Raw genomic sequence first — 25575 nt, 5'->3', positions numbered from 1 at the left:
TAGATTGGGGGGATGAATGCACAACTCTATGATGGTACTGTGAACAATTGACACTTTGGATGATTGTATGATATGTGAATATATCTCAATAAAATTGAATTAGAAAAAAAAAAGCTAAGGAAGCTGGGAAAAAAAAAATTCCTGGGGCAGTCCCAGGCTGCAGCCCAGACACCACCCCTTCCCCTCCCTGGACAGAATCTCTCAGAGGGAGGTCTCAAAAAAAGGTCTGGACATTTGAAAATAGGCAAGGCTGTGAGCAGCCCAGGCAGAGAACTGTTGGTTCACAGTGAAATAAAGAGAAATAAAGAAAAACCTCACATCCAGGCCCCTCGACGGGTTTAAGCTGAGAAATGATGTAGGGAAGTGGTTGAAGACACAGACTCAGGTTGGGCTGTCTGAGCCCCAGGCCTCTGCAGCCTCAAGGGGCTGATTTGAGGGAAATTCTTTAAAAGCACTTGAATGAGTAACTGGCACTGGTGCCCACCAGATAAGTGCTTTTAGTTTGTTGCATTATTAAAGTGTTGACTTGGGGGAATAAGGCAAGAGAGGAAAGAAAGGGGGTGTTTTTTTAAACTGAGGGCACTTTTACAAGTCAGAAGGACTGGAAAAGGCATTTCATCCAATGCCCTGCTTCTCTCCGTTGCACACGCTAAAGAACAGACCCAGAGCCACAAAGCCCGGTGCAAAGTCACAGGAGGGGGTGCCACACTGTAGAGTGGCAATAGTGACAGAGGTTTTGGTCGCGGAGCAGCAGCGCCTCTGAGCTCCCCGAACACATCAGAGCAGCCGGAGAGGCAGGCCTCACACCCCATCCACAGGCTGTTTTTACTCCAGCCCTTTCACTCCAAAGTTCCTTAGCAATTTTTTTTAATGCAATTTTATTGAGATATATTCACACACTATATAATCCATCCACAGTGTACAATCAGTGGCTCACAGTTTCATCACATAGTTATGCATTCATCACCACAATCTATTTTAGAACATTTTCATTACTCCAAAATAAAGAAAAAATAAAAATAAAAAAGAGCACCCAAAACATCCCATACCCCTTATTACCCCCTTATTATTTATATATTTTTTTCTTTATTTTATTACTCATCTGTCCATACACTGGATAAATGGAGTGTGAGCCATAATGTTTTCACAATTACACAGTCACACCGTGTAAGCTATAGTTATACAATTGTCATCAAGAATCAAGTCTACTGGATTACGTTTCAACAGTTTTAAGTATTTCCTTCCAGGTATTCCAATACACTAAAAACTAAAAAGGGATGTCTATATAATGCATAAGAATAACCTCCAGAATGACCTCGCGACTCCATTTAGAAACTCTCAGCCACTGAAACTTTATTTCATTTCATTTCACATCCCCCTTTTGGTCAAGAAGATGTTCTCAATCCCACGATGCCGGGCCCAGATTCATCCCCGGGAGTCATATCCCGTGTTGCCAGGGAGATTTACACCGCTGGGAGTCATATCCCACATAGAGGGGAGGGCAGTGAATTTCTTGCTCCTTACCCTTAGCCAGGATGCTGACCTGCCTCCAGGTTCTTACTGGGGAACCATAAGAGCCCTTGGTGGGCCCAGGTGGATTATAATGCTAATAGAAATCACTGAGCACTTAGGAAGCGCCAGGACCTGCTCTGATCTAATAGAGCAACTGAGGCCTGAGCACACCCTGCCTTCTGTTGCCCTGTGGGGACTAGAAGGAAATACATATGGCTGTGGCCGGCTTCTCGCCCTGCATCAGTCTGGGCATGGAAATGGGTCCGTGGCTAAGGGCTGATACTCTGCAGCAGGGCGGGCATCATCGCACAGGGCCCGCGGCTCGGTTCATTGCTCTGCTGCCGCCGTCTTGACACTCGTACTGTTTGAACAGGCCCTGCATTTTCGTTTCACACTCGGCCCTGCAAATCATGTAGTCAGTACTGCCCTCAAGTTCCAGACCCTGTGAGGATTTGTTCTAATCCGTCTGTGCTCCCTCTTTGCCCTTTTAGGATTAATTTTGAAAACCCTCTTTTCACAGGTATTTTGACCTACTTTTGTAGGTCAGAGGGGCTCACTTTACCAATGAGGGGATTGTCTTAAATCCTTGTGGGGTCCTTTTCTTGTCTTGGCTCCTTTTGAACCCTGTGTTTTCTCATTCTGAGTGCCTTGGATTCCTAGTGTTTCCATAACAAAGTACCACAAACTGGGGGGCTTAAAACAACAGAGGTTTATTCTTTCCTACTTCGGGAAGCCAGAAGTCTCAAATCAAGGTGCTGGCAGGGCCACACTTCCTCCAGAGCCCCTGGGGGGGGGAGGTCCCTCCTGGCCTCTTCCAGCTTCTGGGGGCCAGGTTCCCTTGGCTTGTGGCAGCGTCCCTCCAGTCTTGGCCTCTGTCTTCCCTCTGTGCTGTGTCTCCACGTCTAAATCTCCCTCTTGTTGTAAGGACAACAGTCATATTGAATTTAGGGCCCATCCTCATCCAGAACGACCTCATCTTACCTTGATCACACCTGCAAAGACCCTATTTCCAAACAAAGTCACATTCTGAGATTCTGGGGTTGGCAAGAATTTGGGGGGACACGCTTCAGCCCGGTACATTGAGCATCCCCATTCTGTCTGACTTGTCTAAATGCTTGAGATTTGGGGAGGAGATTGTGGGTACAGGAGACCCTGAGTCATTCCCAGCACCTTCCTTCTCACTTTCTCCACCTCCAAACCCTAAGGTCCTTCACTAAATAGACCGGGGATAAATACTCAGAAAACAGTGGTCAGCAGGAAAGCCCCATTACTGGCCTGCCTGGGCACCCTAGGACTTGGAGGGAGGGGGCCTGGTTTCTTCAGGTTTAAAGGGTTCATGGACCCCAGTGGCCTCTGAGGCAAATGAGTCTCTGGTCAGTTCCTGAGCCCCCTTCCCAGGGGTCTAACCTCAGCCCCAGCCGAGAACCAACCCTGGTCCCCCCCCAGGCCAGCTTCAGCCTGAGGCCTCCCTGGCTTAATATTTGCTAGAGAACCAAGCTTTTAGCTGCCATGTAGCTCAATGGTCATCCGTTCTCCTCAGTGTCACCCAGGGAGTCACACAGTCCCCTAAATCAGTGCTTGTAACAGAATCTGGGGTAGGGTGGGGCGGTGGGGCTTTTAAAAGCCCCCCAATAGATTTTGCCATGCTCCTCAGGGAGGCAAACCCCCAAGGCATAGCTAATTGATAAAATCTAAATGCCCTCCTTCCCATTTTGCAGCTGAAGAAACTGAGGTCCGGAGTTAGGAAATGACCCTAGGTCATTATTTAAAATAAAATTTGTATTATGAAAGTTTTCAAACAAAAAATAGAAGATTGTATTGAACCCCCATACATCCATCATCCAGATTCAACAATTATCAACGTTTCACCTCACTGTCTTCTTGGATCCCCCTTTTTGGCAGAAGTATTTGAAGGCAAGTCATGCCACGTCATCCCCTAAACACTTCAATAAGCATCTCTAAAAAAAATATGGAATTTTTCTTAAATTAACACAGTAACTCTATCACACCTAACAAAAGTAAATCAATTTCTCCATCTTCCCAAAATGTCTTTTTACAGTTGGTTGGTTTGAATCAGGATCTAAACCAGGCCCACATGTGGCATGTGCTTATGTCTCTGAAGTGTCTTTTACTTGGGAATAAAGCCCCCACATTTTATTTCCTGCGCTGTAAACCAATGTGGTCCCCAGACCAGCAGCCTCTGTATTACCCGGGAGCTTAGAATGCAAATTCCCAGACCCCACCCCAGACCTACTGAGTCAGAAACGCAGGGTGTGGGGCCCAGCACTCTGCATTTTAGCCTCCCCTCCCGGTGTGTCTGACACACTCCAAGTGTGAGAACAGCTGCCATATGCACGCAGCAGAAACCAGGTCAGCCACGAGGGAGAATGGCCCACGTACTGGATTCGTCAGACTGCCTCCTCTCACTCTTGTTTAATTTGTCCTCTAACATCTGTATTTCCTGTTTGAGCTAAAGGCTTGATGTGTTTCAGAGTAAACTTTTTTTGCAAGAACAGCCCATAGGTGACGCTGTCTGTACTTCCTCTTGCACCACCTGGAGAAGGTTGTCCCACTCTTAATGAGGCTGAGACTCAGCAGTGGATTCACGTGTGACCACCTGACCTTCCTCCTAATGGTTTTAGCAGGCAGTGACGGTATTTGCCCGAATTAATTATTCCATGAGGGGCAGTAAAGTGCTGAATTTCTAATCCATCAGCTGGGATTCTTCTCCAAAAGAAGAACTTTCCCTCATCACCCGGGGCTCTTTAGAACCTGAAGCACCCTGTTCCTACAGAGCAAGCGTGGTCGTCGGAATAATGCTCCCCACAGATGGCCACGTCCTAATCTGTGGAACCCGTGAGTGTGTTACCTTAGATGGCAGGTGATTAAGTTAAGGATCTTGAGATGGTCCATTTGTTCTGGACTATCTGGGGGGCCCAAGGTAATCGCAAGATCAGAAGTGAAAGAGGGAGGCTGGAGGGTCAGAGTAAGAGCAGGAGATGTGACCACAGAAGCAGAGGTATGGGGGTGGGGAGGGAGAGAGGGAGAGAAGGAAAGAGGGAGAGAGAGAGAGAGAGATGAAGATGCTGCTGGCTTTGAAGATGGAGAAATGGTCATAAGCCAGAGAATGTAGGTGGCTCCTAGGGCCACCTGAAGGAACCAGCCCTACCAACCCATCTTTGACTTCTGACTTTCAGAACTGCAAAATAATTCTGTTGTTTTAAGCTACTAATGTTATAGTAATTTGCTGCAGCAGCAACAGGAAATTAATACAACAGGCAATTTAAATGTTTAATTCTTTCCTTTTATTTACCAGTTACAGGAGTGAAGGATTGGTGCGCAACAATTGTTTGGGGTTTTGTTTGGGTTTAGTTGATTTGTTTTGTTTTTTGGGTTTTTCGATTTTTTTTTTTTTTTTCACTTTTTCCTCTCTTAAAGTGTCATCCTGAACTTGTGAATTTAAAAAAAATTCAATGTTTCCATCAATCATAGTTACTATTCTTTTAGATGCTCAAATTTTCCCAGCTTTATTCAGTGGGAACCCCTTCAAAATGATGTCTGTGTCCTTTCAAAATGTCCCTACCATCCTTTGAGCATTTTCTTATTTTCTGGCATAACAAGATATCCCAGGCTCATCTTGTAAATTTCCTGCTCCAATCCTGGAATCAACAATTTCTCCAAGTTACAGTGGTTCCTTTTAGTGAGGAATGATATTTAGAGATCACAATTTGGACAACCTGACACCATGTGACTATTGTCACTGGGTTGTCACTACTTTTGGTCTTTTTCACTAGACAGAGATAGGGAATATATGTATGGATGTGTGTGTGTGTGTGTGTGTGTGTGTGTGTGTGTGTGTGTGTGTGTGTGTGTGTATGAATGTAATTTTAAATTCAATTCATCCAGTCTTGTTTTATGGCTCAGAATATGATCTATTTTGGTAAATGTTCCATGTACATTTGAAAAGAATGTGTATTCTGCAGATGTTGGGTGGAATGTTCTATAAATGTCAATTAGGTCAAGTTGGTTGATAATGTTATAGTGTTGTTTAAGTCATCTATATACCTGTTCATTTTCTGTCTACTTGTTCTATCCAATATTGAGAAAGGAACTATTGATATCTCCAACCATAATTGTAGATTTATCTATTTCTCCTTTCAGTTCTATCAATTTTTCCTTCATGTATTTTGAAACTGTCATTGAATATATACATATTTAGCTTGATGTATATACCTATTATAAACTCTTGATATATATTCATCAACTCTTGATGAATCAACTTCTTTATCATTAAGAAACATCTATTTTTATCCCTAGTGTATTAGTTAGGGTTCTCCAGAGAAACAGAACAACAGGAGATATATAGGTATATAGACGTATTTCTATTTGAAATAGAGATATTCTTCTTTCTAACTGCTGAAATAATCAATTCTCCTTTTAAGGCCTCCAAACGGTTTTCTTTGTATTTATCCTGCTTGGGGCTCGTGGCACTTCTTGGATTGGTAGATTTATGGTTTAAATCAAATTTGGAAAATTATCAGCCATTATTTTTGAACATTTTCTGGGATGCTAATTAAAGTACGTTAGACTTCTTGACATTGTCCACAGTAATTTTTTCCAGTCTTTTTCTCTCTGACTTAATTTCTAGACTACTGTTTAAGTGTTTTAGAGCAGGTCTATATAGCCTTTAAGACTAGTTTAGCCCCATGACTGGTCTCTGCTGAATACCTTGTGCAGTCAGTGAGGTCCCTCCTTTCTGACTGATGGGAACATGAATAATTCCTGACCCTCTATGAGCTCATGTCTGTCGTATAGCTCCCAGTGACTGTTCTTTCTCTAGAAGTTGTTCCTTCCCCAGATTTGTGGATTTTCACCCTATGCCTGTGTAGATTTGTATTCAGCCAAAGATTCAAGAGGATCTGAAAGCAGATTTCTGGAACTTTTCTCTGTGTCATTCTCTCTTCTCTGGTATTCTAGTCACTTTGGCTTTCCTGGACTGTGATTTCTGTCACCTCAGCTCAGTGGGGCAGCCCGGTTCTGGGTGAATCTCCCTCTCCCTCTGCCCTCGGGAGAAAGCCGGGGCAGCCAGGCCTTCATGTCATTGTTTCCTTTCTCTCAGGTATCACAGCCCTGTGCTGCCTGTAGTCCAGAGTCTGAAAACTATGTCTCATGTTTTATCTAGTGTTTTTTTAATCTAGTATTTGCAGTAGGAGGATACGTGTTACTCCCTGAGGCCAGAATCAGAAAACTCAGAAATAAAGGAAGTAAATACCATGAGTTCATAATGATATTTCTGATTCAAATGTTACATTGTGTGGTTTTATCTTACTTTCTTTGATTTTATTCTTGCATTTCTTTTATCTTATTTTTAAAATCTTGGTTCCTGGCAACATTAACCTGATTACTTATTTGTTTTATCCTACATGATACAGTAAATAATGTCAAAAATAGTGTCAATATTATTACCAACAATGATGAAATTTGGAATTCCATTTTTCCTTTAGGATATTTGTCACTAAGAAAGGAGAATAAAAATGCAGTGTTCTAAAATTCTTTGATATAATTCTTTTGTGTGTGTGTGTGGTTATGTCACCAACTTGGTATATGGTCAAGTTCATTTCTTTCTGTTAGTTTTCCAGTTTTAGGGTATCCCTCCCCCTCCCTTTACATATAATGATTATAACATTTACATGATTCCTAAGGCAAAATTATGTAACAAGATACACTCTGGGAAGTTTTGCTTCCATCCACTTCTTCTTACCCCTGTCTTCTTCCTCTGCCCATAGTAAATCAATCTGATTAGTTTTGGGTTTAGCCTTCCAGTGTTTGTTTTTGTAGATATAAGCAAATGCATGCCTATATACATATACATATATTCAGACTATATTCCTTTTTTACATACAGATAGCATACTATATACATATTCTACACATTCCTTTTTTCACTGAATAATGTATCCCTGAAACTACTCCATGTCAGTGCATAGAAATTTCCCTCCCTCTCATTCTCTCTCTTTCTTTCCTTTTATACAGTTGCATAATTCTCCGTTGTGTGGCTGTGTCATAGTTTGTTCAACCAGGTCTCAGGATGTTTGGAGTCATTCCGTGGTCCCTGCTTATCCCTCCTTTACTGCTCCAAAGTTCTCATGATGCAAAAATGAGAATGGTGGAGGGTGACAATTGTCCAGCTGGGGTCAAAGGTTCTGACGTCTGAGGAATTAAACAACCTTTGCCACAAAGTACCTGGCAGTCCTAACACCTGTAATTGGGGTTCTTTTTGGGAGGTGACATTTTTCCTCATTGAAACTCCATTTGTTTTTCCTGTCAACACAGATCTGGAAAAATTTGCCACATCTGAAGGCAGTAGTGATATATGGGGAACCTCCTCCAAAGAAGATGGCCAATGTGTACACGGTACGGGCAGTGGGGCCCCGGGCAGTAGGTGGGGCCCATGGGGGCCCATCCAGATGGCCTGGAGTTCCTGACCTCCCACCTCGCCCAGATGGAGGAATTCATGGAGCTGGGGAACGAGCAGCCCGAGGAGGCCCTGGACACCATCATCAATGCCCAGCAGCCCAACCAGTGCTGTGTGCTGGTCTACACATCCGGCACCACTGGAAACCCCAAGGGCGTGATGCTGAGTCAAGACAATGTAGGATGGATGCCCCAGAGGGATGGGGGTGGGCTGTGGGTGGGTCTGGGGCCATGGACCTACTCCAAGAGCCCCTAAGGAGGGCTCCTCTGATCCCGCTGCTCTGGGATCTGGGATGATAGGACAGCCTGTCAATCTGTGGTCCAGACTGAGCCCAGGAAAGGGAACACGGAGGGAAAGGGAGTCCTGTCCCTGGGGTTTTCCAGGGCCTGCGGGGATGCCTGGGAGGACACCCACTCCGGGGGTCCCTTAAGAACTAGCCCCAAGTCCCCAGTGTGGGTGCAGATGGAAACACTGCCAGGGCTGGCTCATGGATACTGCTGGGCACACCCACTTGTCCTCCAGATCACATGGACAGCACGGTATGGCAGTCAGGCTGGTGACATCCAGCCAGCAGAGGTCCTACAGGAGGTGGTGGTCAGCTACCTGCCCCTCAGCCACATTGCAGCCCAGATCTATGACTTGTGGACGGGTATCCAGTGGGGGGCCCAGGTCTGCTTTGCTGAGCCCGATGCCCTGAAGGTCGGTATCCCTCTCTGCCCAGGTGGGTGTCCGAGTGTGTGTGCAAGGACGTATCTGAGTGTGCACTCGTATCTGTGGGATGCGGGGGCCTTCGTGTGTATGCTGGGCCCCCTGTGCTTCTATCACTTAGAATCCTTTCAGCTGCAGGTAGCACAGCCTGAATTAAATGAGCAAACAGGAAGGGAAAGTGATGACATTACGTAAAGGAAAGTTGAGTCAGAGCAGTTCAGTGAGTTGGCGACACCATCGAGGCGGGCCGTCCCACGGCAGGTTCACAAGATGGGCAGCCCCTCCCTGCATCCCCGCCTCATACAACTACATCTATTCTTCCCATCCTACTTTTAACAGCAAGGAAAACTTCCCAGAAGCCCCCTAGGGAACTCCCCCAAAATTTCACTCATACAAATGGGGTCACATGTCCATTCCTAAACCAGTCACTGCTTGGGGGAATGGGATTATCAGATTCGGGTTAGGCTAATGTAGAGTCCCCACCTCCAGTGCTGAATCATCTGGACAAACCTTGACACCTAAACAACGTCAGGGTTCTGTTAGCAAAGAAGAAGGATGAAGGGATGGCTGTGGAGAACATAGCCAACAGTATACGTCCCAAGTTGCATGCAGGTGTGTGTGTACCTGTATGAGCATCTGTGTGTGTGGTGGCTTGTGCACACCTGATTCTGGTGAGAGAGCTCTCCTGCTCTCTGGCTGGCTCTGAACCAGAAGGTCTGCCCTCTCCTTGGCGGTGAACAGGGGAGCCTGGTGAACACACTGCGGGAGGTGGAGCCCACATCCCACATGGGGGTGCCGCGGGTGTGGGAGAAGATCATGGAGCGGATCCAGGAGGTGGCGGCCCAGTCTGGCTTCATCCGCCGCAAGATGCTGCTGTGGGCCATGTCCGTGACCTTGGAGCAAAACCTCAGCTGCCCGGGCAGGTACAGAGGGCCAGGGGGCAAGAGGCCCGGGGAGACAGCAGGTGAGGGTCAAAACCCCAGTACTCCGCCAGGGACCTGATAGGCCAGGCTTGTCCCATCCCGTTGGCCTGTCAGTTCTGGGGACATCTGTGCAGAGGTCCTGTCAAGGGCTGGGCTTGAGCCCCCATCTGCTTCCCAGGCCCCACTGGGGGCAGTCACCCCAACTTTGGGATCCAACTGGGAGAGGACTGACTTGCTTCCTCTGAGGTGGAATTCTCCACCCTGGGAGCAGCTCCTGCCATGGTCTCCTGACCTCAGTGGGTGCATAGAGAAGGGACCACAGTGGTAGGGGCTTAGCACTTCCAGCCAGCCTCCCCAGAGCATCCCAGGTGGCCACTCAGATCTCTCCCTCATACCCGTTTGATTGCTTTATTGATTCCCATAGACCTGTGGAATGGTTAATGAGGAAAATCCTGGCTTGGTTTCAATTTAGAAATATTTTCCATTACCAGTATTTCTGTGAGGTTGTATCATGTTTCTTGAGATGTGTACACATGTCTGTGCACCTACAGCTTCATTTGCATAGACATGAACAGCAGGTATGCACAAATGAAGCATTCACAGGCCTCAAATGGGATTATGCATAAGTGTGTCTGTGTGTATATACTTTGTCTCTGCACATGGGTTATTGTGTGTGCAAATTTGCATGCTCCTGTGTTGTTGCCTGTGCACCCACACAGAGCTGAATCTGTTTGCATGCCTTCCTGGCTGAAGACAGGTGGGCACACACATACATGCATGCCCACCTGCATTTGATTTCATGCATGTTCAAGGGCAGGGCCATTATTCAAAATATATAATGATGGCGTTAGCACCAACCCATCAGAAGAGACAAATGGAGAGGCCGGGCCAGTGTGTACCCCCTAACAGCAGCCCTCTGAATGTGTGAGTGCTTTCTTCTGTGGACCGTTCTCCCTCTCCTGTCAGCGACCTGAAGCCCTTCACGACCAGACTGGCAGATTACCTGGTGCTAGCTAAGGTCCGCCAGGCACTGGGCTTTGCCAAGTGTCAGAAGAGCTTCTACGGAGCGGCCCCCATGACTGCGGAGACACAACACTTCTTCCTGGGCCTCAACATCCGCTTGTACGCGGGCTATGGCCTCAGTGAGACCTCGGGCCCCCACTTCATGTCCAGCCACCACAACTACCGGCTCTACAGGTGAGGCCCAGGGCTGGGGCACATACCCACGCCCACGTGCCGTTGCTGTACCCCCGGGTACAGCCAACGGGTCCTGGGGACCCTTTCCTCTTTCCACACTGATAGTGTGCCCAGAGTGACTGGGCTCTGGGGCCTCCCGAGTGCTAATATCACCATGGCCATGTCCCCAGCATCTCGGAGCCTCAATGCAAAGCATGGGCAGTTGCTGCTAGTATGTCGCGTGAATCTGGTTGCAAGCAGTTTTAACAGACCAGGCACCCTGAACATGATAGAGGGATTTCCCTTTGTCCCTTCCCTCCAGTGGGGATAGCCCAGGTTCCAGCTGGAGTGGGAGTGGGGGAACAGGGCCCGCCTTCTAGTGAGGGGAGAGGACAGTCGGCTCTGGGGATAATCTGCTGTGCTTAAATCCCTCTCCTCCCTGTAACCCCATCACAGTGCTTGCATTTCCACCATTAGCATTTCATTCATTCATTCAGTCACTCACTTGCTCACCTAAAAAGCTTTTAACGACCCTACTTTTCAGTCCCAAGTCCTCTACTAAAATACAGAAGGTGTTCCAGGGACACCTCTGGCCACCAGTGAAAGCTCCCCCCTGACCAGCTTCCCCGCTCCCCGCTCCTAGCTCAGGCAAGGTGGTGCCAGGCTGCCGCATGAAGCTGCTGAACCAGGATGAGGATGGCACCGGCGAGATCTGCCTGTGGGGCCGCACCATCTTCATGGGCTACCTCAACAAGGAGGACAAGACGCGGGAGGCCATCGATGCGGACGGCTGGCTGCACACGGGCGACACCGGCCGCCTGGACGCCGACGGCTTCCTCTACATCACCGGCCGCCTCAAAGGTGAGCGCGCCCCATGGGGCCGCAGGGGTTCGAGGCTGCAGTGGGGCGCGGAAGACTAACAGGCTACTACCACTGCTTAAACCCACTGTTAAATATTGAGTAAGTTAAGTGTCAAGCACCTTTGCTGACATCATTTTATGCAATACTCTTCTGTAGGGCATACTGTTATTACCCCAATTAATTGATGAAGACACCAGAGAGGTTAAGCAACTTACCTAGGGTCACCCAGCAGGTAAATGGTGGAGCTGGGGTTCAACATCCCTAGAAAAAGAGGCCAGTCTTTCCGGAAGATTTGAGGGCATACATACTATGTATTTTTATACGCGAACACGGATGTGAAGTGGAGTAGAACACAAGTTGGATATAAAATTAAAAATACAAAATGAGACTTCAAAGAAATTTCCCACCTAGAACTTGGCTTTCCCGGGGCAGTTGGGAATTCTTCCAAGAAAGGATGCTTGCTTTGCCTGAGGAAGGAGAATACCCGCGGTATCCATGTGAGAATTCCAAGCTGAAGCTCTGTGAGAAAGTAAATGAATTTTCGTACATCAGGCAGTAAGGTGCACGACGGAGCAGGAATTCAAACTTCTTGCCCACGGCGGCTCCGGGGGCGGGCAGAGTCTGGGCGTCCTCGGCCGGCGCCACGGCAGGGGCAAGCCACCCTGGCCTTTGGGAACTGAGATTTGTAGGCCCGTGATCCCATCCCCTCGCTCAAGGTCCGGGCTCAGAGCGGGACAGGGGGGCGGAGAGACCCCCTGATGGAACCTCCGGGCTGCTTGGATGTGCCTGGTGCGCCGCCTAGTGCTCTCCCTGGAAACGGCAGTTGCTGATGCCCGCGGCTCTCCATGGACCCGGAACGTCGCAAGGGGAGAAATAGTAGTCAGAAGAAAAAAACAAGCAACCAGAGTTGGTCCTTCTTTTAGTATAGCGAGAGGTTGGGAGTCCAGATACATTTTCACCATATGCATATCCAACTGACCCAGCATGACTTGCTCCACTGCCCCGTTTCCCTTTCCCCATTGCCTTTGTCATCAACCAAGTGACTGTCCATGAGGGGGTCTGTCTTTGGACTCTACTCTGTTTCATTGCTTTACTTGCCAATCCTTGCACCAGTACCCCAGGGTCTTCATTTCTGAAGCTTTGTGATAGGGCTTGATAACAGGTGGTATTAAGTCCCATAGCTTTGGTGTTTTATCTTTGAGACAACCTAGGCTCTTCTTGGCCATTTGCATTTCCATATGAATTTTAGAATCATTCTGTCAATTTTCTCATTAAAAAAAAAAAAACCTGGCTGAGATTGGGATTGGGATTTGATTGAATTTTTATGATTAATTTGTTGAGAATGTACATCTTTGCAATATTGAATCCTCCAACCATAAACGGGATATCCAACCACTTTTTTAGGTCTTCTTTAATTTCTCTGTTTTTAGTGCAGAGATTTTGCACATCTTTTCCTAGATTTACTCTAATGTATTTTATTTTTTACGTGAATAGCGTTATGTAAAATTTTTGGTTTTCTGTTTGTTGCTGGTATTTAGCAATGTGGTTGATTTTTGTATATGGACCTTGTACCCTGACCTTGCTAAATTCACTTATTAATTCTAGTATTTTGTAGATTCTTTTGAATTGTCTATGGACACAGGCCATCTGCAAATAACAACAGTTTTATTTCTTCCTTTCCAATCCTTATGAATTTTTTCTTGCCTTGTTACAATAGTTAGGACAACCAGAACAGTGTTGAATAGAACTGGTGTTGCTGGTCGTTCTAGTTTGCTAATGCTGCTGGAATGCAAACACAAGAAATGGATTGGCTTTTATAAAACGGAGTTTATTTGGTTACAAAGTTACAGTCTTAAGGCCATAAAGTGTCCATCAACAAAGGGTACCTTCACTGGAGAAAGGCCATTGGCATCCAGAAAACCTCTGTTAGCTGGGAAGGCATGTGGCTGGCATCTGCTCACTCCCAGATTGCGTTTCAAAATGGCGTTCTCCGAAATGTCTGCATCAGCTTCCTACGGCCATCTGCAAAACGTCTGTCTCAGCTCCAGTTCACTATGAGCTCCTTCTGTCTGAGCTTATAAGTGCTCCAGTAAACTAAACAAGGCCCACGCTGAGTGGGTGGGGCCACACCTCCATGGAAATTATCCAATCAGAGTTATCAACTACAGTTGGGTGGGTCACATCTCCACAGACACTGAACCAACAGGTTCCAACCCAATCCACACTACTATATCTGCCCCCACAAGAATGCGTTAAAGAATAGGGCTTTTTCTGGGGGGCATAAATATACAAACTGGCACACTGGTCATCCATGTTTTGTTCCTGATCATGAATGAATGTTATTCTACTAATTGTAAAAGATGCTGGTAAGAATGGTGGTAAGGTGGACAAAAGAAAATGGGTAGTAATGACAAGATGTATATGTAGAAGGTATTTCCTCTCCATCCAACTTCAGATGCCCTGGATGAGCCCTGATTACCTGAACTCCTGTAATGGTTTCCTCTCTGACCAGCTTGCTCCCTTAACCACTCTTCACCCCATCACCAGAGTTTCCTGAAACTTTGAGACTAAAAGTGATTCCCACTAACCTGCAGTCCAGCCCCTCAGCCAGCGCTGGGTTTCCATGCGATTGGTCCTGCTCTCTCTCCAGCTCCCTAAAGGCCTTTGTGCTTCTGCATATGTTATACCCTTTGCCTTCCAAAGCCACATTCATACTGGCCACTACAGCCCCCATGCATCCCTTTGTCCCCAACCCCCTATGTTGTGTGCTCCTTGCAGCCAAGGACCATCGTGTTCTAGCCTGTCCCTGATGTCCAGCACAGAATCTCTGCACAGAACATGACCAACTAATCTTCATTGAATTAGATAGAATCGGAGGGAACAGGAATGCCATCTAATTAAAATCAGTCAAGATGCATTTACTCAATAACCATTTATTACCCTCTGGCCTGGAAGTAAGCCATTGTTCAGAGAACAGAGGACCAGTGCATTGGGTGCCTAGCACACTGGTCTCAGACAATAGACACTCAATAAATATTTGAATGAAAGAATGAACTGAAAGATGGATGGACGGATGCTTTGGGAAAAGCTCAAAGAGGGGAGAGGTCAGCGTGGACTGGAAGAGTTGGAGGAGGCTTCTTAGAGGAAACTGTGCTGGTCCTTGAAAGGCAGGCAGTCTGTAGGACAGATGGAAAGAAGGGGAGAGGGCTCTCCAGCGGGGAGAGACATAGGTGAGGAAAGCAGCCCCACACAGAGTGGGTAAGGACATAGACTCTGGAACTGGACTGCATGAACCCAGATCTTAGCTCTGCCACTTACTAGCCTTGGACCTTGGACAGGTTACTTAACCTCTCGCTGCCTCTGTTTCCTCATCTATAAAATGATGAGTGCTCACTTCTTTGCAGGCTTATCGTGACTATTAAATGATTTACTATATGTAAAGCACTTAGCACAGCGCCTGGCACCTGGTGAGCCCATGAAGTGATAGGGGAGGCTGTTATTGAGCAAAGGCAGGGAGGGGAGACGAGCATAGGCTGTTCAGGGGGTGGGATGGGAATCCACTGAGGAACTTGGTCTAGCAGAGGAGAGCCTTGGGTAAGCTGTCTGAGCAGAGTCTTGGAGGATGAGCAGAGTTATGGGAGCCCTGGGTGGGCATTTGTCCTCTGGGGACCATCACTATCCCTCAGCAGGTGCCCAGAACTGGCACTGCTTCTTGGTACCCAGAGAGAGGTCATCTCCAGGTTCTGAGCCAGAGTCTCCATCAGATGGCCTTTCTGGGCTGGGCCTGAGGGTTGGATCTTGGTTCAGCCAGACATCTGGCCTAAAGCCTGTGCTGGGGGCCTTGCCTCCCCAGAATTAATCATCACAGCTGGCGGGGAGAATGTGCCCCCTGTACCCATCGAGGAGGCTGTGAAGATGGAACTGCCCATCATCAGCAACGCCATGCTAATCGGAGACCAGAGGAAGTTCCTGTCCATGCTGCTCACCTTGAAGGTGTGTCTGGAGGACTCTGGCTCTGGCAGAGTAGCTGGTGGGTGGTGGCCTGCACAGAAGCCACCTTCAGCTCAAGGCACATCTGGATCCCATGGCTTTAACCAGGAATAACCACAGTCAAGCTGCCTACACTAGGTGGGGAGCCGTAGCCCATGGAAATTCCTTCTGTCCTCAGTGGGACAACTAATATGCTGCTATGATCCTTTACATGGTCCCAATACATTCCAGTTTACAAAATGCTGCTGCTCTCATTCCCCTCAGCAGATACTCATGGTCTCCCAGGATAGTAGACAGGGCGGGAGTTGTCATCCCTGTTTTACAGATGACGACTTCATTGGCCAAGTTCTATTTCTCAGGCCACAGCTCCTTCTACACCACAGGGCCCAACACTTCCTACTCAGTACATCTATCCATTCTAGAACTGTCTCTTTGAAACAGAGTTCCCAGTGCTTCATATCCTTGACATTAGCAATCAGACTTCCTCAAAGGATAGGGCTGGGTCTTGTAGATTGAAACTTGGTCCTGATCTGATCTCTGGATTTTCAGTGCACTCTGGACCCAGACACCTCTGAACCCACCAATAATCTGACTGAACAAGCCCTGGAGTTCTGCCAGAGGGTGGGCAGCAAAGCCACCACGGTCTCCGAGATCGTGGAGAAGAAGGATGAGGCCGTGTATCAGGCCATTGAAGACGGGATCCAGAGGGTCAACCTGAACGCAGCCGCCCGACCCTACCACATCCAGAAGTGGGCCATTCTAGAAAGGGACTTCTCCATTTCAGGTGGAGAGCTGGGTAGGTTTTTTTCTTTTTGCTGTTCCAGGGGCTGGGAGTATCTGGGAGGTTAAATGTTAAATGGGGCAGCATGGCCAGCAGAAAGTCACTGACAGCACTTTTAGTGACACTCACTTCTTTCCTAAGGGAGGACATTGATTGCTTCCTGCATGGGCTTATGGTTGTATATAGAACCTGTCAATTGTACAAAATATGTGCTGGGATTTATGAATTAGGACAAATGACATTTCTCTTTGCCTTGACTGTGGGACCATTTTCCCCTGAAATCACAATGGGACCATCAGGCAAATACCAAGGCCCTGCTAGTGTTTGGGCCAGAGTCACCTGCGCCCAGGGCTGAGACTACTGTAGACTTTTTTTTTTCTTAATATTTTGACAAATCATAAAAAGTTCTACCCCTACTGTAGACTTTCATGAAGTCAGCTCATGTGACAGGTAAAGAGAATGAAGCTGCCTTGAACCATGGTCTACAGAATCAAAAAAAGACCTCTGGTATAGCATCAACTGGGTGAGCTGGATGAGGTTGCTCTTGGCTGTATCATCTTGGGGTATTCATGGCACATCTGGGTTCATCAAAGCTGAACCCAAATGCAACTCTCCACAGAAATGCTGAGATGCATTCAGAACCCTTGAGCTTGTCTGGTTGGCTGGTGATTTCAGATTGAATGGAAGGTCAACCAGATGGAACACGTCCTTTCTAAGTATTTAATATAAATGACTTTGATATCTCCAGTTACACAACCAAGTGCTAATTAGGCACAAAAAGGACTTTAAGCTATCCAGGACCTCAAATCAGAGTCCTCTCAACCTTGCTTTAGATGGGGGAACCAAGGCCAAGAAAAGTGATTTCGGAACAATTTCTCCATAAAGACAGTGGCAGAGCCCTTCCCTAGCCCCATGATTATCAATTGAAGCAAAACATCCATCTGTGAAATTGCACTGAAATGCAGAGATGATTTGTCTATTAGTTATCTACTGCTGGTAACAAATTACCCGAAGGCCTAGTAGCTTAAAACTCTTATTATCTCAGTTTCTACGATTCTGGCTCAGGGTTCTCATGAGGTTAGTCAAGATATGAGCTGGGGTGGCAGGCATCTGGGAGCTGGAGGGTGTGCTCCAAGCTCACTCGTGTGGTGGTTGGCAGGCCTCCATTCTCTGCTGGTTGGAGACCTCAGTTCTTTGCCAGTGGACCTTTCCAAAGGATGCCTCCATGGCCTCACAATATGGCAGCTGGCTTGCCCTGAAAGAATTATCTGAGAGAAAAAGAAACAGAGAGGCCCATGACAGAAACCAGTCTTTTATCACCTCTTCTCGGAGTAACATACCGTCACTTCGGCCATATTGTTGGTCACACAGAGCAGCCCGGATATACTGTGGGAGGAGACCACACATGCATGTGAATATAGGGGTGGAGAGCATTGCAGGCCTGGGGTCTGGCTTAATTCTGGACTCAGTAGGACAGGGTCTTTACCAATCACCTTCTCAGATTTCTCAGACCCCAGGCCTCACTCATTTCTTCCAATTTCTCTTTTAGGTCCCACAATGAAACTGAAACGGCTCATAGTTCTGGACAAGTACAAAGATATAATTGATTCCTTTTACCAAGAGCAAAACAAGTAATCCAGGGCCGTACTTCCACAGTTTCTACTGAATAGATGGCAGGCCTTTTGGAGCACTTTTCTGAACTCCAGATTCTCTGCAGATCAGGGCACAGAACTGGTACCTACATTTGCCAGAACTAAAGGGTTGATAATTTTTGGTAGCGTTAACAAGCTTCTAGCTCACATACAGGCAAGCCAGAAGCAGGCGGTGTGGAGGTGGAGATGGGGAGAAGAGGGCTTGTATTGCTAGTGCATGCTGCAAGGAGAGCCAACAGTTGTAACTCACCTAACGGCCTCACTTACCTGGCATCATGTTGGACACGGCCAACCCTATCGTTCCATCCCCAGGTACACCTCAACCATGCCCATGCCAACTGACTCGCTTAACAAAACTGCTGCTGTCTAATTGACTGTATTTAATGTGCAATTTGAATATTAAACCTTTTAACAGAACTGTCAACAAATACCTGAATTTTCTGTCAATTGAGTCCAGAGAGTAGTGGGTTAAGTAGAATGGGACTGTGTGCAGTTGGCACCAAGCGATCATTACTGCCCTAGAATTAGCAAAGTTACAGGCGGGGCTTGGGTGGGGTGGTGAGTGGAGCATTTTCTTAAGGGCAGCCAACTCCCGCGTTAGCCTCTCACCACCACACCACCCCTGTGAAAACCTTAAGCAGCCCATTCTTAGGAGCAAGCTGAGCCAAAACGACCTACAGTATCTGAATGAGAAACAGGTAGAGAAAGCTTACATCTCAACCAGTTTTGGAATTCTTTATTAGTATGAATCCAAGAGTCACTGATACTTAGAACAATCCAATAAAATAGAGGAAGCATCAGCTTAAACAAAGCAAAACAGAAGATTATAAGTCTGGATATAAGCTTAAAAAAGGACCCGGATGGAGACAGTCGTTAAGAAATTCTCTTGTAACCTGGGTGCATTATGTAATGTCACCAATTTTTGATGTTACACAAGGGCCAAGGGAGGACAAGTTACCTTTGGTGTGGAGCCAAAGGGATCCTGAAAGTGGCGACTTAGGGCTGAAGAGTAAAAAAAATCATGCTAAGAAACTTGGTGTTGGGGCGGGGGCTGGGGTTAGGTTCCTAAAGGTCGAAAGCTGAGCCCAAGCCCCAGTTTGACACAATTTGTGTAAATCAATTCAGATTGAGTCCACTCTAGAATCTGCAGTCTCCTCTCTTACTGGTGTGTTGAGGCAGGAGTCAGTGATTTGGTGCTTTGGGGAAGTGGAAGGAGCAGATGCCAAAATATAAAATTAACAGCCAACATCCCAAGTTCCTCAACTGCAGCCAAAATGTATGTGATCAAGCCCTTCAGCAATCTCACCCCCAGCAGTTATCAGCTGGAGGGTGGCTCATTTCCAGACAGCTATGCACACTGCCCAAGAGTAAACAGACACACCCACCAGCTCCCATGGCCAAACGCAGAGATTTCAGGACAGTGGCTCAAGGTGTGTGTTACTCAAGATGCTCAGTGTGTGTCCAATTCAAAAGAAGTACATGTTTGTTTCATTTAAAACTCTCAAAAAGAATATTACATCTTAAGATAATAATATAATTTGAGCACACAATGTGCTTGTGTGTTTGTACCCAATATATTATCTAAATAATATATTGTTTAGATATTGTTATGATATATTGTTAACAATATATCTAAATAATATATTGTTAATAAAACAAAAATTACATCTCTCATATATTTCTTGGATCTGAAGTCTTTATTCATACTCAGTAATTCATGTAAAGGATAATCTGTCTTTATTTTTCACATCACTAAGAAAAATACCATATTCACTGTTTTTGATGTGAACTGTGCCAGGAAATTTCTCTTGTGCCCATTTAGCTTTATAAGAATATCATCTTGTGCTATTATGTCAGTATTGTTTTATTTCCATTATGTTTTTCATAAACCAAGGAAAACAGAGTTTTTCTTTAAAAAATTAGATGTTTTTTCTTATTAATTCTGTATCATGATATTTACAGCTGAGGAAAAACTGTTTTAACCAAAGTGTAAAATGGTTATCAATGGCAAATGATACCATCTACTTAAAACTTACAAAAAACGTTTCCCAGACAGACATTTAATAAATAAAACAAGCACTTGGAAAAAGTCCTTTGAAAGCAGGCCTAGGGACATCACCTGCATCCTTTGCACAGATTTTGTTAAGAAAAGGCCAGATCTAAAAATTGACATTGTCAAGGAACAAGCAAACCAAATACATACATATGGTAGGTGTTCTAAATATAGGTTTATGTGATGTCCCTTGGGAGTGATTGATGGGAATTCCATCTGTAGAAGCATTAATCTAAATCTTTTACTCGGCGACAGATTTCCTCTGTGAAGTCTGAGCATTTTGCATTGCCTCCCAAGTCTTTTGTTAAACTCTACAAAAGGAAAAAGCAAAAAGCAAAAATAAAAATGTAAACATACATTAAACTAAACCAAAGGTATTTTTATTTAAAGACCTCAGTGAGATACCAGTTGGGCAAGTTGCTTGACTGCTCTGTCTCTCATTTAGTTCCTCATTTCAAAGTGAGGTCCCACCCCAGGAAGACAGGGAAAATCCAATTAGAGAGTGTACACAAAAACACTTTGAAAAGAATAAAGTGCTCTCACTACAATGGGAAGCAAGAAGCCTTCACAAAATGTTCCTTCTGCATGTACAACAGACCCTAAAAAATTGTTGTTGATTATAGATATTTAAATGAAAGCAAGACTAAACAAGAGGTTTCATAGAGTCCTGGGGGAATTTTTTAAAGCTTAAAAATCTTAAGACATGTTTTGATCCATTTTTAGAGGCTGGGAAACAAATACCAAGGAAATATTTAAACCACTAACTATTGAACCACCCTTTTTAGGAAGGAAAGACTTCTATAAGGCCAATCTGTTTCTACCAGTTTATCTTCTCTTTATCCCCAAACAGACCTCAATGTATATAATTCTCTGGTGCCACTGCATCCTGCATGATTAAAGGGGCCTACTGTAAATTAGGCTTCTCTCTCCTGGGCTGGATAGTATAAATTCCTGAATATAGCTTTGGAATAAAAAAACCAAAATCATATCCCCTCCAGTGTGACTATTAGGCTATTACAAACAAGCCTGGATTTCTTGTATTTTGGCCATAAGAAGTAATTTCAAATTAAAGAATTTTTAAAGCAAAAGGGGCCACAGCTTAGGGATCAGTCTTCAAGGTCCAGCCTTGTGAAACTGTAACACACACTCTGCTCTTTTACCTCTCAGAACAATCCATTGTACCCTCTCCTGCCCTCCCATGGCCACAGCTGCTTAAGGAGGCAATGAAGCTTATTAGGTAAAAACCAGACAAGCTCCATTTAGGAGGTGTGAGACCTTGGACACATTACTTAATCTCTCTGTCCCCTTCTATAAAATGGGATTAATTACAGTATCTATTTCAGAGTAGTAGAGAAAATTTCTAAGATGACATAAATATAAATAACTCAGTATTATCTAAGTATTCAATGAATATTAACCATTATTTTATTCCTTTTATAAAACATAGCATATGGTATAAAACACATTCTATTATAGATACACAGAGTATAGCGTATAACACCATTGTATTTACAGCTGCCTACACCTCTAGCCAACACTAGATTCTGAGTTCCTGAGGGTCTCAGGAACTTATTTACCATTTTATTTACGATTTTATTATATTTTTCACCCATAATAATGTACACCTAATAGATGTTTCTTGAGAGGAGGAAAAAGCTGTCTAGAAAAATTAATGGACTTGTTTGAGATCACATAGCTAACAGAATAATGGAGCCTAAACCTGACTCTGACTCCCAAACCACTGTACTTTCCACTGCACACTGAGGCCTCCTAGCAGTGCTTCTTTTTTTTTTAATATAGTTTTATTGAGATATAGTCACATACCCTACAGTCATCCACACAGTACAATCAATTATTCACAGTGCCATCATATAGTTGTGCATTCATCACCAGATCAATTTTTGAACATTTTCCTTATTCCAAGAGAAATAAAAATAAAAGAACACCTAAAAACATTCCACCGCCACCACCACCCCCCCATCCCACCCTATTTTTCATTTAGTTTTTGCCCCAGTCTTCTTCTCATCTGTCCATAAACTGGGTAATGGGAGTGTGATCCACCAAGTTTTCACAATCACATAGTCACGATGTAAGCAACGTAGTTGTGCAGTCGCCTTCAAGAATCAAGGCTACTGGGTTGTAGTTCACCAGTTTCAGGTATCTCCTTCTAGTTATTCCAATACACTAAAAACTAAAGAGGGAAATCTATATAGTACATAAGAATCTATATAGTACATAAGGGCATTCCTATGTACTATACAGATATCCCTCTTTAGTTTTCAGTTTTTTACTCCATTTGAAATCTCTCAGCTACTGAAACTTTATTTTGTTTCACTTCACTTCCCCCTTTTGGTCAAGATTTTCTCAATCCCGTGATGCCAGGTCCAGGCTCATCCTTGGAAGTAATGTCCCATGTTTCCAGGGAGATTTCCACCCCTGGAAGTCATGTCCCATGTTGGGGATAGGGCAGTGAGTTCACCTGCCACATGGGCTTAGAGACAGAGAGGCCACATCTGTGCAACAAAGAGGTTCTCTGGGGGAGACTCTTAGGCACAATGATAAGTAGGCTTAGCTTCTCCTTTGCAGTAACAAGCTTCATAAAGGCAAGCCCCAGGATTGAAGGCTCATCCTACCAAATTGTTACTCCTCAAAGTTTGTGAGAATATCAGTAATAACTCAGATGGGGAAGTCCAACATTTCTGCATTTTTCCCCAGTTCCTCAGGGGGGGCCTGCAAATATATATTTATTCTCTGCTGAAATTACTTTGGGATGCATTGGGATTTCACACTAATCCTAGCAGTTCTTCTTAACCGTTTTTCTGAGTAAACATTTCCTCCCCTCAGAAAACACACACCCTGATGTTCCACCAAGAAGCCCATGTTAAGAATCCCTATTCAACACCAAATCCTTCAGCCCTCTTGAGAACTGTCATTGATTCCCTTCACACAGATGGAATTCATGGGGAAAAAAATGCACTCTGCCCTGCACAAGTCGCTCAAGATTACCGATACCTTTCCATCTTTAATTGTAGCAAAACATGCAGCCTCAATTTTTGCAGCGTGGTCAACAAGTCCCATGTGGCGCAGCATCATCACGGCACTTAGTAGAAGGGCCGTAGGATTGGCCATGTCCTTGCCTGCGATGTCTGGGGCAGTTCCGTGGACCTACACATTGTGAAAAGCAGTGTGATTAGGCAAGAGAAAAAGAACAAATAACCCTCTTCTGGGGAAGCTGGCATCTTAATCCTCTTTCTTTCACCAACAGAAAATATTTACTAAATAGCTACTATGTGCAGTTCATCAGAGACAGATCTTAGAAGTAAAGTCTCAGATAAATAAAGAGCTAAAGTAATAAAAATTTAAGAAGATGTAAAACTATGGGTCAACAATCTTTTCCAGTCAACTTTCGGTAAATATGCTGTTGTTTTTTTAATGTGAGAAAGGATACATAAAATGAAGAAATATCTGGGGGGAAATGAATTAACACACGAAGCTTATATAAAAAACCCAAACAAAGAGTCATTTTCTTTTGACAATTTGAAAGACTTAAGAGTTAAAAAGTATTTATGCAGACAACCCCTCCTAAGTTCTCCAGCTGTTCTGACCAGAGTTCTGCTTCAGGTGTCAGGGTCCTTACCGACTCGAAGATCGCGACCCCATTGGCTCCAATGTTGCCACTTGGTGTCACACCAAGACCTCCAATCAATCCTGCACACAGGTCACTGGTGGCAGAAAAGCATTTCAGAGGATATTTTGAAGAACAAGACATCTCACCAAGAACCCAGATTTTGGTTTTAAATACCATTCTCCACTAAGAGGCACCAGGGTTCCTTGAGAGATGGCTGTTTCCAGGGCTGAGTTTAAAAAAATCCAGGATGAGCCTGGAACACTACACTGTGCCAAAAAGCGAGGAAAAGGCTCAGAGAATGATGGGCCATGTCAAAAACACAGGAGATAACTAGAAGGGATTCCCACTGGCCAAGCCGGGGACAACTTGAGCATTTATAAAATAAATATCAAGAGCAATGGACATAACCATTGAATAAAACAGAAAACTTTGAGTCCATATTGATATGGATAAACAAACAAGTAAATAAAGGAGAAGGAAAGCTTTTCCTACAGTAGAATGTCAACAAATGCATATAGAAGGAATGATGGAGATAGAAAATCACCATTTGGTCAACCTCACATGTCTCTCTTTTTGTAGATACACACACACATGCACACACAAAATATCACTTCTGGCATATTCTGTTCATTAGAAGCAAGTCACTAAGACTAGTCCACTTCCAAGGGGAAGGGAAATAAGCTCTTCCTCTAAAAGGGAAAAGTATTGTAAAATTTGTGGACATATTTTAAACCACCACTGTGTGTTTGTGTTTGTGTGGAGACAGACAGAAAGAGAGACGTGAAGGAGGAAGATGAGAAGGAAGAAAAGCAGGAGGGAAACAGAAAGAGGGAAGAAGGGAATAATGAAGTACATGTGGTAAAACATTAATATTTGGGGATTCTGGGTGCTTAGTATATGGGAATTCTTTGTACCATTCTTGCAACTTTTCTGTCAATCTAAAATATGTCAAAAAGGTTTTTTTAAGTATAAAAATGATCATCCTCTTACCTAGCTATACAGAAAACAGACTGAAATTAACTGATAAAACATCTGAAAAATGGGAAGAATGAACTAATGATTAGGGGACAACAGCCCAGAGCTGATGGAGTAAATAAATGAAGGAGCAACTCATCCAACATTTAATCATTGCTATCACCACCTGAATTGTTAGTATTCAATTAATATTTTATAACAAATGCTATATTTTACAATACTTGATTGAAATTTTTAAGCCATAATTTATTTTAGGGCCCTTATAAATAAAACATAGGCTAAAAGAAAAAGAGTACAGCCAGACTCACCTAAGGATGTCACCATATAAATTTGGCATAACGAGAACATCAAATTGGGATGGATCTTGTACCATCTACAAGGAAAGCGTTTGCATATTTAGCAACCAAAAACTGTATATCACACATACACACATATACACATACACACTATACACCACAAAAAGTAGCAGATAAGTGAGAATATATACTTACATTCAAACATACTGTATCAAGGTACATCTCATTAAATTTAATATCTTTACAGTTTTCTGCAACTTCCCTGCATTTTTGCAGAAAAAGCCCATCTGACATTCTCCTGTATTTAATCAAACAAAAATCGTTAAAAACAAAGACTTGCAGAAAGAAAAGGATCAAATCAAATAAGTAAAATAAATTCAAGAAAATTTAAGTTCTAGAAGTCAAGATGTCTGATTTCAATGACAATAAAATATTTTTTTAGACTGTTAATGAAATGCAAGTCAAAAATATTTTGGGATACCTCTGGAAGCACAACAGGGTAAAAAAGTAAAATATTTGAACATAATACAGAAGAAAATATTTTTA

General features: G+C 44.5%; 2 protein-coding genes across 4 annotated transcripts in view; one reads left to right on the top strand and one right to left on the bottom strand.

Moving 5' to 3' along the window:
- ACSBG1 (acyl-CoA synthetase bubblegum family member 1) overlaps positions 1-18501 on the top strand; it is a 56095-nt gene extending 37594 nt beyond the window's left edge. The window contains exons 6-14 of the mRNA XM_037833271.1: positions 7845-7925; positions 8014-8163; positions 8509-8685; positions 9436-9617; positions 10584-10814; positions 11437-11654; positions 15508-15647; positions 16194-16440; positions 17975-18501. Coding sequence (XP_037689199.1) covers positions 7845-7925; positions 8014-8163; positions 8509-8685; positions 9436-9617; positions 10584-10814; positions 11437-11654; positions 15508-15647; positions 16194-16440; positions 17975-18060 — 1512 coding nt within the window. The 3' untranslated portion in view covers positions 18061-18501. The remainder of the gene's footprint in view (positions 1-7844; positions 7926-8013; positions 8164-8508; positions 8686-9435; positions 9618-10583; positions 10815-11436; positions 11655-15507; positions 15648-16193; positions 16441-17974) is intronic.
- A 297-nt stretch (positions 18502-18798) lies between these two features.
- Positions 18799-25575, bottom strand: part of IDH3A (isocitrate dehydrogenase (NAD(+)) 3 catalytic subunit alpha) — a 40527-nt gene continuing 33750 nt past the window's right edge. For all 3 annotated transcript variants that reach the window (XM_037833275.1, XM_037833273.1, XM_037833272.1), the window contains 5 exons: positions 25225-25327; positions 25042-25106; positions 23768-23852; positions 23143-23295; positions 18799-20441 (listed from right to left, as the gene is read on the bottom strand). In XM_037833275.1, the coding sequence (XP_037689203.1) occupies positions 20358-20441; positions 23143-23295; positions 23768-23852; positions 25042-25106; positions 25225-25327 (490 nt within the window). In that variant the 3' untranslated portion in view covers positions 18799-20357. The remainder of the gene's footprint in view (positions 20442-23142; positions 23296-23767; positions 23853-25041; positions 25107-25224; positions 25328-25575) is intronic.

This window comes from Choloepus didactylus, chromosome 4 (assembly GCF_015220235.1).
Source record: "Choloepus didactylus isolate mChoDid1 chromosome 4, mChoDid1.pri, whole genome shotgun sequence".
Lineage (NCBI taxonomy): Eukaryota > Metazoa > Chordata > Mammalia > Pilosa > Megalonychidae > Choloepus > Choloepus didactylus.
This window is presented reverse-complemented; position numbering and strand designations above follow the sequence as displayed.